The sequence below is a fragment of the Haemaphysalis longicornis genome, unplaced genomic scaffold (assembly GCF_048455015.1).
Source record: "Haemaphysalis longicornis isolate Haplotype H1 unplaced genomic scaffold, Haemaphysalis longicornis Haplotype H1 scaffold_1, whole genome shotgun sequence".
Taxonomy (NCBI): domain Eukaryota; kingdom Metazoa; phylum Arthropoda; class Arachnida; order Ixodida; family Ixodidae; genus Haemaphysalis; species Haemaphysalis longicornis.
This window is the reverse complement of record NW_027526203.1, coordinates 90,439,826-90,453,950: the sequence shown is the minus strand read 5'-3', so window position 1 is coordinate 90,453,950 and position 14,125 is coordinate 90,439,826. Positions and strand designations below refer to the sequence as shown.

The 14,125-nt window shown below is 46.6% G+C and overlaps 1 protein-coding gene across 1 annotated transcript in view; it reads right to left on the bottom strand.

Annotated features, from left to right (window-relative positions):
* Positions 1-14,125, bottom strand: part of LOC144177985 (ATP-binding cassette sub-family C member 2-like) — a 603,957-nt gene that overhangs the window by 36,226 nt on the left and 553,606 nt on the right. Inside the window, exons 24-25 of the mRNA XM_077705540.1 lie at positions 11,171-11,329; positions 8,371-8,537 (exon numbers count right to left, since the gene is read on the bottom strand). Of these exons, the coding sequence (XP_077561666.1) occupies positions 8,371-8,537; positions 11,171-11,329 (326 nt within the window). The remainder of the gene's footprint in view (positions 1-8,370; positions 8,538-11,170; positions 11,330-14,125) is intronic.

The following is a 14,125-nucleotide window of genomic DNA, read 5'->3' as shown; positions in this document are numbered from 1 at the left end:
TAAAGGCCCTCCTGCGGAGGGTATTACATACGGTATACATCTATACACACTGTAGTGAAACGTCAAATCAAAATTTCATTAAAACAAAACACAAGAACAAAAAGAGCCAAGGAAAAGGACAGTGCATCGCGTAATAAAAGGAACATTCGCAAAGGAAGGGAAAAAAAGTAGTTCTGAGAGCACCGTATGAAAATTGATACGTCACAGCACGTGTTCTAGCATGCGGGAAAAAATAAGCAATAACGAGGAAAGGAAATGTACAAATGTACAAATGGGAAAAAATAAGCAATAACGACGAAAACAAATGTAAAAACGGGGCAGTGAAATGGCGTTAGGTCTGCACCCTCTTGTTTAAGGCATCTGAAAATTTCGACACATTTGTTTCGATGACAATGTGTGATGGCAGGTTATTCCATTCTATTGCCGTTCGAGGTATGAATTATTGAGCAAATGCGAGTGAACGACACGTGATGCGTTTCACCTAGTGTTGATGATCACGACGCGGAAAGCAAAGCTGTAAACGACACCCACAACGATTACCGATTCGACGTCACTTAAATTCACTCACGTGGCTCTAAATAGTGAAAACAGACAGAGACAAGTGAAATTCACTTGAAGGAGCCGTGAAGACAAAATAAAAGCTTGCTTTATTCAAAAGATTTTGAGCTTTACAGCGTCACCAGCACTTGCGCGGCAGCAAATGATTCTGTATTCACTGAGAAATTAATCAATTTAGGTTAAAATTTTGATTCTCCCGCCAAATCCTTTATTTTGGCGACGTATGCAATGAAGTCATAACGGCGCGTATACTAGAGAACTTCAACTGTGCCATTCGGCTCTGCAGCCTTGCTTGCCGTCAAACCTCCCAGATGGCGCTAGCATACTTTGCACTCCGTCATTGCTTTGTTTTTTACCTTATTTACACATGGCTTGTTTTTGTTACAGTAGAAAGTAATCGCTTCGTGAAACACGGGGTATGCTTGACAAACGGGGTCACGTAAGGCAACGCCGCTTACGCCAATCGGCCAAGGTCGTATAAGACAACTCCAAAGCGTCGGACTGCTGTGAAGTTAAAACAAGCGTAGTGCGCCCAGTAACAACAGCAGTGCGCATCGGTACCTGTATGTTTACGTGTATTTTCGCAACTTTTGCTGCTTGCCGCACCATTCTTACTGCTGTAAAATAGATATGCACTACATTTAGCCTCCAATAGTTCGTCCGGCAAGCTCAGTCTGGTATGACATCATAGACTCTGTTGCGGCAAATCAGCTAGTGGGACGCATGACCATTTAGCGAAGTTTACTTTTAATGTGGTGTCAGTATGATTGTAACGAGGCAATCTTTTCAATGAACCAATTTTGTGTTTTGTCTTCATGGCTTCTTTAACCACACCCTTTATTAGATGATATTCTATGCTAAGGTTAAATCATTGCATGATTCATGAACGGTGGTTGGTTGAGTTGTTTGGTGATGCAAAGGACTGGAAACTTTTTTGATCAAATTAAAGGAAGCTGAAACCCTGTGTTAGACGATCCGTCTCGGCCGCCGCCGTCGGACGCGACGACGTGACTTAAAATGAGACGTGAAAGGGACGTGAGACGTGAAATAACGTGAAACGGACTTGAAATGAGAAGTCATGCGTTGGTGTCGTCATCATCATCAGCAGCAGACTATTTACTCCCACTGCAAGGCAAAGGCCTCTCCCATTAATCTCCAATTTTTCCGCTCCTGTGCTCACTCCGACCAATTTTCCCCCGCAAACTGCTTGATCTCACCTGCCCATCTAACTTTCTGCCGCCCCCTACCAAGCTTTCCTTCTCTAGGAATCCACTCTGTTACCCTTAACCACCAATGGTTATCGTGCCTTCGCATTACACGCCCTCCCCCCCCCCCCCATTTGTTCTTAATTTTCAATAATTTATCCTTAACACGCGTTTCTTCTCTGCCCCACCACTCTCTCTCCTTGTCCCTTAATGTTATACCTATCATCTTCCGTCCCATTGCTCGCTCAGTCGTCCTCAATTTAAGTTGAACCCTTTAAGTGAGCCTCCAAGCTTCTGCCCCGTAGGTGAGTACCGGTAAGATGCAGCTGTCATAGACTTCCTTCTTCAGGGACATGGCAGGGTGTTATACATTATCTGAGAATGCCTGCCGAATGCAATGCGCCCCATTCTCATTCTTCTATTTATCTCTCCCTCATGGTTGGCATCCGCGATCCCTACTTTGCCTAAGTAGATATACGGTCCCTCCACAAATCTAGCCTAATTCGAGGTCTTACCATACGGTGGTCACTACACCTCACCCTTTGGAGCACTTCCACATCCTCCGCGACGCCAGGGTTGTCGCATACTATGAAGTTTATTTAATTTTTATGCTCCCCATTCGGTCTCCGCCATGTCTACTTCAGGCTCTGCTGTTTGAAGAAGAAGATATTCATGATACGTAGATTATTCCGTCCTGCGAAATCGACGAATAAGTCCCCTCTTATTTCTACAACGCAGACCACAGTTCACAACTGCCTTTTCTACAGAATGCTTCTTGCCTACTTTAGCGTTGATGTCTCCAATATAGGGATTCTGTGTTTTTACTTTAGCCATTGCCGTTTACTTTAGCGTTGGTGGAAACTTCCTGTAATTTTTGGAAGTCCGAGCGCATGCGCACGGCGCGCACACGGCCGCCACACGTGCCGCGGGAGGAACTTACAGCGGTGCGAAAGGTCGCGTGACGTGACCGTCAGCAAGAACACAAGCGGTAAACCGTCAGATGTGCTAAAATGGAAGATTGGGCGAGTTGGTACATATTCATAGTAACAGCGCTAACAACACAAGACAAAAAGGGCACAAACACAGCGCTTAGTGTGCATGCCTGTCATTCCCGGCTCTGCGTGGGCTCGTAGCTCAATCGGTAAGGCAACAGGCTTTCGCTCCGTTATTCTATTCGTTCCAGGTTGGATTCCTCGCGGTACCCGTAACTTCTTTTAATTGTTTTCAGAGTTTTCTGTTGACAGCAATGGTCGCGAAAGGACCATTTGGGGGTAAAGGTAAAAAGCTTTGCTTTAAAAACTCTGAATAAGTTCAGCGCTCCGTCAGAAACACCTCGGTCAAACCGGGCAAGGCGTTTCTGACGACAGCCCGGACGACACAGGTAGCATCGCTAAAATTTGAATAACTCGACCACCCCTGGCTGCACACCAAAGTACAGTCGAAAGCTAGTAGTAAACACGGGAAAGGTAGTAAACACGGGAGTGCGTGTCGCTCAGTACATGCAAAGTGGCGTAGCGACGGGATGGCGAACTGTCGTAATTCGTACATTTGGCGGATCCGCTCCCTGACAACGGTTCATTGCGCTGTTGTCTACTGCGGTAGCTACGTTCATTATCTGGAAATGATTCCACAGAAGGCATGCGCCGATGAGGGGCTTTTTATCAAGTGCGAAATGCAGTGACCGCATTAAAACGTTTGTGTTTTGCTGCCGAATTTGTTTGATAAAAAATGTGTGGTCCTCCATGGCGTAACTATTGCAGCAGGTAGCCACGAGATAAAGCGCTTTCAGGGAGTGCGCCCGCCAACCGCACAAACTGCGCGAGCACGCCAGCCTCTCGCCAGAGCGCTCTGCATGTATTGAGCGGCACTGATTGATTGATTGTAGGGTTTAACGCACCAACGCAACGCAGGCGATGAGGCGCGCCGTAGTGGGGGGGTAAGGAATAATTTTGACCACCTGGGGATCACTAACGTGCGCCAAAATCTCGGACACACGGGCATGTTTGCTTTTCGCCTCCATCAGAAAAGCGGCAGCCACTGCCGGGAATCTAACAGCAGCAGAACCTCAGCAGCAGAACGCCTAAGCCACTAAGCCACCGCGGCGGGTGTATTGAGCGGCACGCGCTCCTGTGTTTAATGTCATACAGCTATCGACTGTACAACCACTTCCCGCAACCGCACAAGCAAGGGCTACGTGGATATGTAGTCGGTTTTCATGTAGAAAATATGGAAATGGAGTCTCTGCACTACTGGCGTGGTCCCAATTTTTCCGGACTTCAGAGAGCACAGGGGTGCTAACTTTCCTGCATCCCTGATAAAAGCTCAGCGTTGTTGGCGCAGCGCACGACAAACAGTTTTCGACTTGGAATAGTAATAAAAAGGCTAGAAAAAACTCTAATACAACTTCAGCGGCCTTTTCTGCCAGCTGAGCTTCAAAATACCCATTCTTGTTTGTGGCTGTACAGTTGAGCATGTCAGTGGCTATGCCTTTCCAACATCTAGACGTTAGTGGATCTCACCAGAAAGCCAGCGGCTCAGCTATTCCTTCAAAAGCGCGCGTATAAAAAGCAGTGCCGACGAACGCTAGGTCAATAGCACTGCAGGCGAGCGCGGCAACTTCGTTCTCGGGAAGAATTTCTCGCATTCTCTCGCTTTTTTCTTTGACTCTCCGCGAGCAACCCATGCAGTGCTGCCTCCTCCGGAAGTAACCATCAGCATGGGTACCTAAGGGGCTACACAAGAAGGATTCAACCATGCTAGGAAGGCTCTTGGGAACATAAGCAGCACTTCTTAAAATATGCATCTGAGTTTTTGAAAGTGGCCCCGAAGTGCGAATCCGCAAAGAGGTCATGCACTTTGATTTCAAGCCACTCCCGTGGCTTAGTGGGTAAGGCGTTGTGCTGCTCAGCCCAAGGACACGCGTTCGATCCAGTGCGTGGTGGCTACTTTTCTTATCCTGTTGGAAAGCGAAAACGCCCGTGTTATGCGATTTCGGCGACCGTTAAAGATACCCAGGAGGCCAAAATTAATCAGAAACTTTCCACTACGACGCGTCTCATAGCCCATGTGTACCGTTGATTTCTGTGCCATTTGGGAATTAGGCACATCACACTTATTATCAGCCAATAGAAGTTCACAGTTTAACAATTTGGGGGGAAAGCATGGACTCAGCTAGCACTCAATAGGCGTGGCTGAAGATCTTTGGGTGACGCTTTTCCCCTGCACTGGACACAACCAGGCTCATGATGATGAGGAGAACTTCGCCCAAGGATGACGCTGTGCTCTTGACACAGAATTTGCAGCTGTAGAAGCCTTCGAAAATAAATAGATAAGATTGCGTCGCCATTGGCATCCGTTGGTGCAGCTTGAACGATTTGATTTACATGGGTTATTATATTATAATGATTTATCATGATCTATAACGCACGTAAGCTACACCTGAACTATGGGGTGCGCCGTAGTACATGGCTCCGAATAGATTTTAACGACCTGGGGAGCTTTAGACTGTCCGGAAACCTCGTCGCACGGGCGTTTTCGCTTTTCCTCTCCATCACAAAATCAGCCACTGCGACCAGGATCAAGCACTAATCATAGCTTTAATAAACAGTGGCTTGCACATTCATTGGTTACAGCGTAGCTTTCTGTCTCACCATATAGAAACCTAGGCACGAATCAGCCCCAGAGCTGCTCCACTCCCCCTTTTAAATAATTTCCTGTTTATATCTCGTTGGACTAACTTCGAGGAATATTTTTAGGGGTTGTGGACTGGGCGGCATCTGCAGTAATCATCTGCCTCCCTCGAATTTAAATACCTCAGAGTTGCAGTTCACACGAAACTCGGGAAACCGAGCTGGCTCGCCCGGGTCACCGGAATCAAACTGAGGAGGTTAATTCAGTAACGTTCGAAATAAAACATAAAGGTTGGTTTTCCACCGGTAAAACGGGAGGGAATAATTGCGAAGGTTGAAGCTCGAATGGGAACAATGGTGCCAAACCAAAAGGTAGCCCACGCAATATTTACACTAAGAGTAACTTTTTTTCTGTGTCGAGTACACCCATATCAACAGTGAATAGGCTGTTGTTTCTACCGTTCAAAAGAACAAAAACACTGTACTTTTTGGGGGTGGCGTTGCTCAAACAAGGCTCCGCCCCACCGAACCCTTCTGGTATCCGTGGGGACCATCTGGCCGGCTACTGTGAATGATGGGCGACATACTTCGCTGTGAAATACGGAAGCAGTGCATTTGGTGACCACCCCAATGCATCGTTTGAGAAACATGAAAATCGGCAACAGCTTCACGATGCCTCGCCTTTTCCATTAAAGGTAGGAGATGCATGAAGCTTATAAATTGCGAGATAATATCGTGCTTGTGCAGATGTTCTTTTCGGGCATCCTTTTCGTAGAAAAGGGTGCACAAATAACAATGAAGTGCAACGACGCCAAGCATTGATGCATCAATGAGAGCTTGCTTCTGGGCTACTTGGTACGTTATTTCTTGCAAAAACACTGCGCTAATATGAAATTACGAAGACGAAGGACGGCGGAACACACGATCCAGACTTACGAAAGCACACGTGATTACAAAAACTTACGAAAACGCACCCGTAACGTTAAGCCTGTCTTGTTTCAACCCGTCCCAACTTCTTACCTCTTAAAATACGCATCTGAGTTTTTGAAAGTGGCCCCGCAGTGCGAATCCGCAAAGAGATCATGCACTTTGATTTCAAGTCACCCCCGTGGCTTAGTGGCTAAGGCGTTGTGCTGCACAGTCCAAGGACGCGGGTTCGATCCCGTGCGTGGTGGCTACTTTTTATATCCTGTTCGAAAGCGAAAACGCCGTGTTATGCGATTTCGGCGAGCGTTAAAGATACCCAGGAGGCCAAAATTAATCAGAAACTTTCCGACACACGACGCGCTTTCGTAAGTCTGCATCGTGTGTTCCGCCGTCCTTCGTCTTCATAATTTCAATTTAGCGCAGTGTTTTTGCAAGAAATTGATGCATCAGTCAGCAGTTATTTACGACGGGTGCTGTGCTACTCTAATAGTTACTATGTAACTATTTTGAAAAAGAAATAAAAAGATGAAATTGGTGGCAACTTGCCAGCAAGTTTTGTATCCAACGGTAAGAACCATGGCAACTGTGAAAACACACATCGATGAAGAGAAAATACAGGTTAACAAAGATAGGTTACCACAGTGGCCATGAAGACAAAATACTAGCTTTATTCATTAAGAAGATTGCTTAATCTCCAACACAATGATACGAATTTATTCTGAAGCTTCAAAGAAATATTCCACAGAATAATCCCAAAATATCAAGGTTACGATTTCCCAGGCACTTTACAGCGATTTCTGCAGACGTCACAGAATCTTATTTGTGCGTTTGCTGACCGACCACCTAACATATCGCCAAGGGACACGGCTGAGGGATGGTAGTGGGGAATCTAGTTTGTCTGGTCGTGTCACTTACATCTTGACGTGCAGTAATTCACTGATAACGATGTTTTAGTGCTAAGCCATCCTACTTCACTCTTGCCATTTTAAAAATGTTTGATATTTTGTGGTCTAGAATTATTCTATATTTATTGCAATTTTTCGTTTAAAGAGGTCTTCCCATGCTATAATGCAGCTGAGTCATTCACAAATGGCTAGACTTTCAAATTGAACACTGTTATTTTGTCTTCATGGCCTCTTTTAGTCTGCGGTAAGGTTGCTTGGAATCATCAAACATTCAGCACATTGATTGATTGATTGATTGATTGATTGATTGATTGATTGATTGATTGATTGATTGATTGATTGATTGATTGATTGATTGATTGATTGATTGATTGATTGATTGATTGATTGATTGATTGTAGGAGTTTACGCGCCGACGCAACGCAATTTTGACCACCTAGGTATATGTAACGTGCGCCGAAATCTCGTACACGTGGGCATTTTTGCTTTTTGCCTCCATCAGAAAAGCGGCCGCCGCGGACGGAAATTCAACTCAGCAGATTCAACTCATCGAGGGTGTTGACTCGTTTAAACATTTTGTTAGTTTTTTGTTGGCACGAACGGATTGCTTAGCTATATAATATCTCCCTCACGAAACAACCTTTGCTCCATGGCCACGGCCACAAATGAACAACATTTGCGTCTTCAATTTTTCCCAACTGTGTTCACTTTGTTCGACATTTTTATTTGTTTCCTTATTACTAACCCGTACAAATTTCTCAACGTGTTTTTGTGCGACTTAGCTATCTCTTGTTATTTTCTATTTATTTGTATGCCCTTAGTTTTTAAGTATTATGAAGTTATGAAGGCTTCTTAACAGATTTATGTATGTACAATGGCGAAATATTTTATACTGTTATTGGCTTTACTACATGCGAATAAGAAACCTGATATGTGTAAACTTGTAACCACGTGCCCCGCGTCGGAAAATTATGGATATTAAGTGGAATCCTATTGCAGGTCCATATTTAAAATCGTTTGCGTCATGGTTGTTGGTTACAAATTGGCTAAAGAAATAAATTAATTGCGCTAAAAAGGGGGACACGGACGAAGTGACGACAGACACACACGGCTAAAGAAAAGTAGTAGCAATCTGGTGCCATTCACCTAAGGTTTGAGCCTCCGTCAGCTATCTTCATTTGCAGGCCTTCACAGCACCCGTGGACCAGAGCAGCCAGGTGAGTTTGATGGAGCACCCGCCACAGGTCCTCGTCCGTGTGCGATTCTGTAGGGTCTAGGTTCATGCGTAGCGTGCCTCGCATTAAGCTAGGGTCCTGCGAGTGGATTCAATTGGTGCCACACGGTATTTTGGGCGGTCTGAAGAATATACAAAGTTTATTTTCCTGGAAATGCAACACCTTAATTTTCCGTTTTTTCTGTATTGCTTCAGCGTAAAATATCTGAATTTACAGAAGTTCAACTTCACATCAGCATTTTAAGCCGCATGGGTTGAGCCACATGGGTTGTGCCAGGACAGTAAACTAGCTCTGAACACTGAAGAACCTGAAAGGCACGCATTACAAAGCACGTTGCTCAACATACGAGACTTGTGCGACACCAAACACAGCTCCCAACGTGGCAAACTTTTCATGGTGCTGTGCAGTTTGGTGCTGGGCTCTCAAGCGTGTGCTAAACACCGTTGCACGAAAACCAAGTTGACACAACTGATATCTTGTCACGAAGCGGGCATCGTGCACTTGACTTCTGCTCGCATTTCGTCGCATGAGTGCCCAAGAGACCTGGTTTGACACTTCACATGTATGGTTCGCTGCTGCCAATACGCTGCTGCGCTGCGCGAACGCGCGCTACGAATAGCAACCCAGAGTTTGCACGCAGTGTGGTCCCTCGAAATTTTACAGGTTTTAATTTGTTAGCAAAGATGGAGCAACCGATGGGGGCACAGAACGAGAGAAGAACAGAAAACAAGAAAACGACAGCGCGCTTCCGAAGAGGGCCGACGTCCGTTGCGGCATGGGCTGCATGGACCTGCGCTGGCCTGGTGACGCTCCGACCTGCTACTGGCCGGCCCCTGGTTTAAACTTCTCAAGCTACCGCATTGGTGGGCTTTGCTGCGGTAGGGCACTCCTTGAGAAACTTATTTGCTGAGTCTGAGGTTAACAGATGCAAAATTTACGAAATGCGTTCTCAGGTCGTTGTCGGTAGATGCTATTTCAACAATGCAGCAAACAGTCCCCGATACAGAAAAACTGGCAGTGATTCGAGCTGAAAATTTCGTTCTGAAGATAATTTTGGTTACGTTCCAAATGACAGCACCACCATCGGCAAAATATTCCCGGCAATTTTCTTAGAAAATGAAGTAACACTTACGTGTACGCAATTTTTTAGATTAGGGAGAATACGCACTATCAATTATCTGGTTCCATCCAAACTCAGGAATATATACCGGGATGTATGTTCCTCCGTCCTACGGTGACATATTACATAATGAACATATCACGTAATGAGTGACAGCGGAGTGTTTCACGCCTTCTGGTAAACGTTGTGCCCACAGAACATTCCTTTGCATACGCCTCAACAAAGCTAGGTCAATGGCTCGTCGGTACACATTATAAGCTTAACACGCCCTCTTCCCCCATTTACTAATAAAACACGCGCCACATGACGAAACAGGACAACGCATGTACATTCGTCGGAGTTTCGTAGTTTCGTCAAGTGCCTCTTCAACGAAGCGTATTGGGTGCAATGTGCAATGGTTGCAAGTTCTAGGCGCAGAATTGCAACTCAATAGCCTGCACATTTGCGGTAGCGTTGTGAAGGCAGTAAACACGTTGCCTCAGCTGTTTACCTTGCTCGTTAGACATCTCGTTGTGCCACATTAACCGGGTGTCGAATGGTCAGCTTTGTTTAACTGCTGGCTGCTCACAAACAGATGAGACAACGTGGATAGTGTTACGTCAGTGTTTTCTTTTTATGGCTGTTCCTCACACCTAGACGTTATCTAGGCCAGAGTAAAACAGCATCATTTGAAAATTCCACCTTCCTTTCGACTGCCTGAATGGCCAGCAGTGGGCAAAACCGTGTACCGCAACCGCGATCTTCCTTCCTTTTCTCACATGATGACCACGATTCCGTCATTCTGCCGCATGTCATTTCAACGAATTCCGCCACGGAGGAGGATTTAAATGACGGCCCACTAGGATAAATAAAGAACGGGTTAGCAGTTTACCTGAAGATTCCACCGCCGTAAAGTTGTAAATTCTGATAAAAAGCTGGGTCGCGATTACTTTCTTATTGCTGGCAACCCCCCTCCTCCCCGAGCACAGCGAAAGACGAGCGTATTCGGCTGCTTTTCGTTCAGTTTCGCAAGTTACGATCCAGAATATTGATTAGTATTGTTTCTTCGAGCACTGACTATATGCACGACCCAGATCACCTGCTTTGGGTTGCTACGAAGTGGGATGAAACGCGTGAACGGCACAATGAGCGGAAACACAGTCCTGCCTTCTACAATCACCATGTCTTTCGTAGCGAACGGTGAAATGCTAATTGTTCGTGAGAGATGTGACTACATGTTTCGTTTTTATGCCACCCAGAGCGCTCGTGTCAAAGGCATATAAACTGCACTGTCTCAAACACTAAATGATTGCGCTGGAGTGAACATGGAGTGTTTTTACCATGTCGGGCTAGTTTTGCCACCAAGGGTGATAGAGGTGGCCAAAATTTTGTTTGCGTAGGAGGTACAAAGCTAACAACCGTAATGTTGATGCAAGATCATGGAACATTTTCAAGTCGTATCCTTAATAAGTGCAAAAGAACACACGCTGACCGACGGCGTTTAGAGTGGCCTCTACCTGAAAGCTATATTTCTGGGCCGTTTAGGGCAGCAGCCGCTTGCCGATGCCAGTATATCAAAATTCTGGTTAGAAACGTTATTGCTTTTTATTACCTGGGGAATGACTGTAACACTCCTCCGGAGCCTCCTAAGCGACACCTCCGAGATATCGACGCCGTCAATAAGAATTCGTCCTCCGGATGCTCTTAGCATGCGTAGAATGGCAAGAACAAGGGAAGACTTTCCAGCCCCTGTTCGTCCAACGATGGCTACCTGTAAAAATAATTCAATAGGACGACACAAAGCACCGTTGGTCACGTGTGCCATTGAGCAGAAGAACGTCGTCATGATGTTTCTGGAGTTGTAAATACCAGGAAAACTTCGCTCTGTCTAGAAAGTAAAAAGTGCGGGCAAAAGCAACTTTTCACACATTTATTGTGGTGAAATCAAGTATCTACATTGGGCAACCAATCGGTCCGCTCAAACATCTGCACAAAGTGTGTTTCATTAAACTTGCAATTTTAAATGCAGAGGATTTCAGTAACTCACGATGTCACCCGCGTTGACATCCGTAGTCCGCACCGCACCCCTCCCTACTATATAAAAAAAAATACTATCCGGCGCCCGGTTTCGATCCCTCGACCCTGCCGGCGGAACGCAATGTACATGGTGCTTACCCACTGCGCCACAAAGCCGACACAGAATGGGACGCTACGAACACGCGTTATATCGTTGACTCATTCAAATTACTGCTGACGAGCGCTCTCTCGTCAGCAGTTGCCACAAGTGCAATAACATTAACGTAACGCATACTACTTAACGTCGTGCGCCCCCGGAAATGCTCTGCATTTGATCGTGCCCCTCGCGAGGGGAATGTTTCACTGCGTCTTCTCTCGGTCGCGGGACCCGTGGCGCCATCTGGCGGAGGCGCGGCACAACTCGTAGCACTTTCTCTGAAAAAGCGCCTCGAAATCGCGGCAAATATGAAATAGGGATGACGCGCTTTCGAGGCAATCCGCCGAAGCGGCTGCTTTGTGTACAGACTCGGCGGCGAGCGTCCCGGGATTCTGGTGCCGACCGAATTTAATTCCTGCATCCTAGCTCTGATTCCACGCTGGGTTTATTTCCAATCCAATCCAATCCAATACCCCCGTATTCCCAAACGTAACTTAAGTGCCACTTTTGCCTTTTGACACTTTGAACCTAACGTGTGCTGAAAGGGCCCCTTTTTGTTCTGCAGTTATCACGGCTGCAATTGTCGTGCAGTATTCGTGGGCACTACATCCAAATACATGGGCTTTCCCATGTGTTCTTGGGATCCTGGCGCCCGAGCCATTGCGCGATCGCTAGGTTTGTGCCGTTGCGCGGCGCTTTTCCCCTCTCTCCCCGAAATGCCGGCTCATCTCGGCGCCACTGTGTGGAGACTTCTCAAACTCCTACCCGAGGTGAAGGCTGCAGCGACCGTTGCGGCGATAAAACACTGTCAACTCGACCACCGCCCCACCCTGGTTCTTGCTTAGCCTCATTTGATTGGCGTGTTTGAAGGGCGGGACGCGGGACGCGCGCCTTGGGCGGGGTCCGTTCCGGGGGGACGCTCAGCAGGACAGTCTAAGGTGCGTAACGATTTCCCTCACCGCCCGGTCGCAGCTCTTTTGCGCCGGCTCTAAGCCCGCAAGCCCTTCCGGTTGCCGGCCCGTGCCTTAGGTTAATCCTTTGTCCCTTCGCTCACATATTAGCCGTACCTGACAGTCGACAATCACGCCGTGCAGTACGTGCCTGGAAACGGACGGACAGTGTCCTTCTATTGCGAGCCCTTCGGCCAGAACCCCAGATTTTGCCCTTATTGCTGTGCCCACCGGTTCAGCGCGCCGATGACGCGCACACTTGCGCGTGGCGCCAGATGGCCCATCGCCCCTTTCCACCCACGGGGATGTTGAAATGTAACTGAAGGGGTTGGCGCAAATAGACGCCTTCTTCCGACGTACACTGGGCATATTCCTTTGTTGCCCCCTACTCCACCTGCCCAACCGCGGCTGTGTTGAGCTGGCGCGACGGCGTCTCAGTTTCTTAAGCGTTCTCAAATAGCTCGAACCCGCGGTGGTTCCTCGCAGTGTGCATGAGTGCATGCCTTGTGCAATGATAGGGTGGTGCATATTGTGAGGTAGAGACGACAGTGTTCGGATGGAGATCCCAATACATGGGAGGCCTGCTTGTGGGCTTCCAGGATTGGGCGAAAAACAAATTTGAAACCACCTATGAATCAGTCACTCCTGCTGTTGCAATTCCTGATACATCTTGTATAACCAGTGCAGTATAGAATGGTCCATTTAATTATTTATGTTGGCTTGCACTTGAAGTAATCAAGTCAGTATACAGGTAAATCAAATACAATACAACACCGCATACTTGGGGAAAGAGACACTAGCACTTATGTGGCACCCATAATGCTAGAAGATAAACATAGTGCTTAAAACAAAGAGCGCGCATTGTTTCAAACGCATACACACAATATATATGTTGTAAAGAATTGTTGGTTCTTATATATCTAGAGAGGGAAAATACAAGTACATCCAAAAATTTCACTGAGAGGAAGTAATGACATCATCCGCAGTCTCTTGCAAGTTACGGCAGAAAAATAACAAGTTATCCTGGTTTGATATCTCGGCCATACCATCTTTTCTGCTTATTTTTTAAACTGAAGCTTTTTAAGCCTCACTAATGAAGACGTTGCCCCTAAACGCACTGCAGGAAACCGAACTTGCTCTGACGACGATGATGATCGTGGAGCAAGAGAAAGTTGAAATACCAGTCTTTCTCTTGTCGAAAGCCAACGTGCTCAAAGTCGAAATCGAAATCGTTAGGCACAAAACTCATTGCAGGGAACCCTACTTCCTCGAGGAAGAAGGCCGCCTGCGGTGGGAATCGAACCTGGGTCCCTCATCGCGATGTAAAGCCGACGATTGCGCCATACCCGAATGGTCCAACCGGTTTGCATTTCGGACTGTGACTTTGATTCAGGTTGCATGCGATAAAGCTTCGCCTTTTAACCATCTTTTTCTTCAAAGAGAG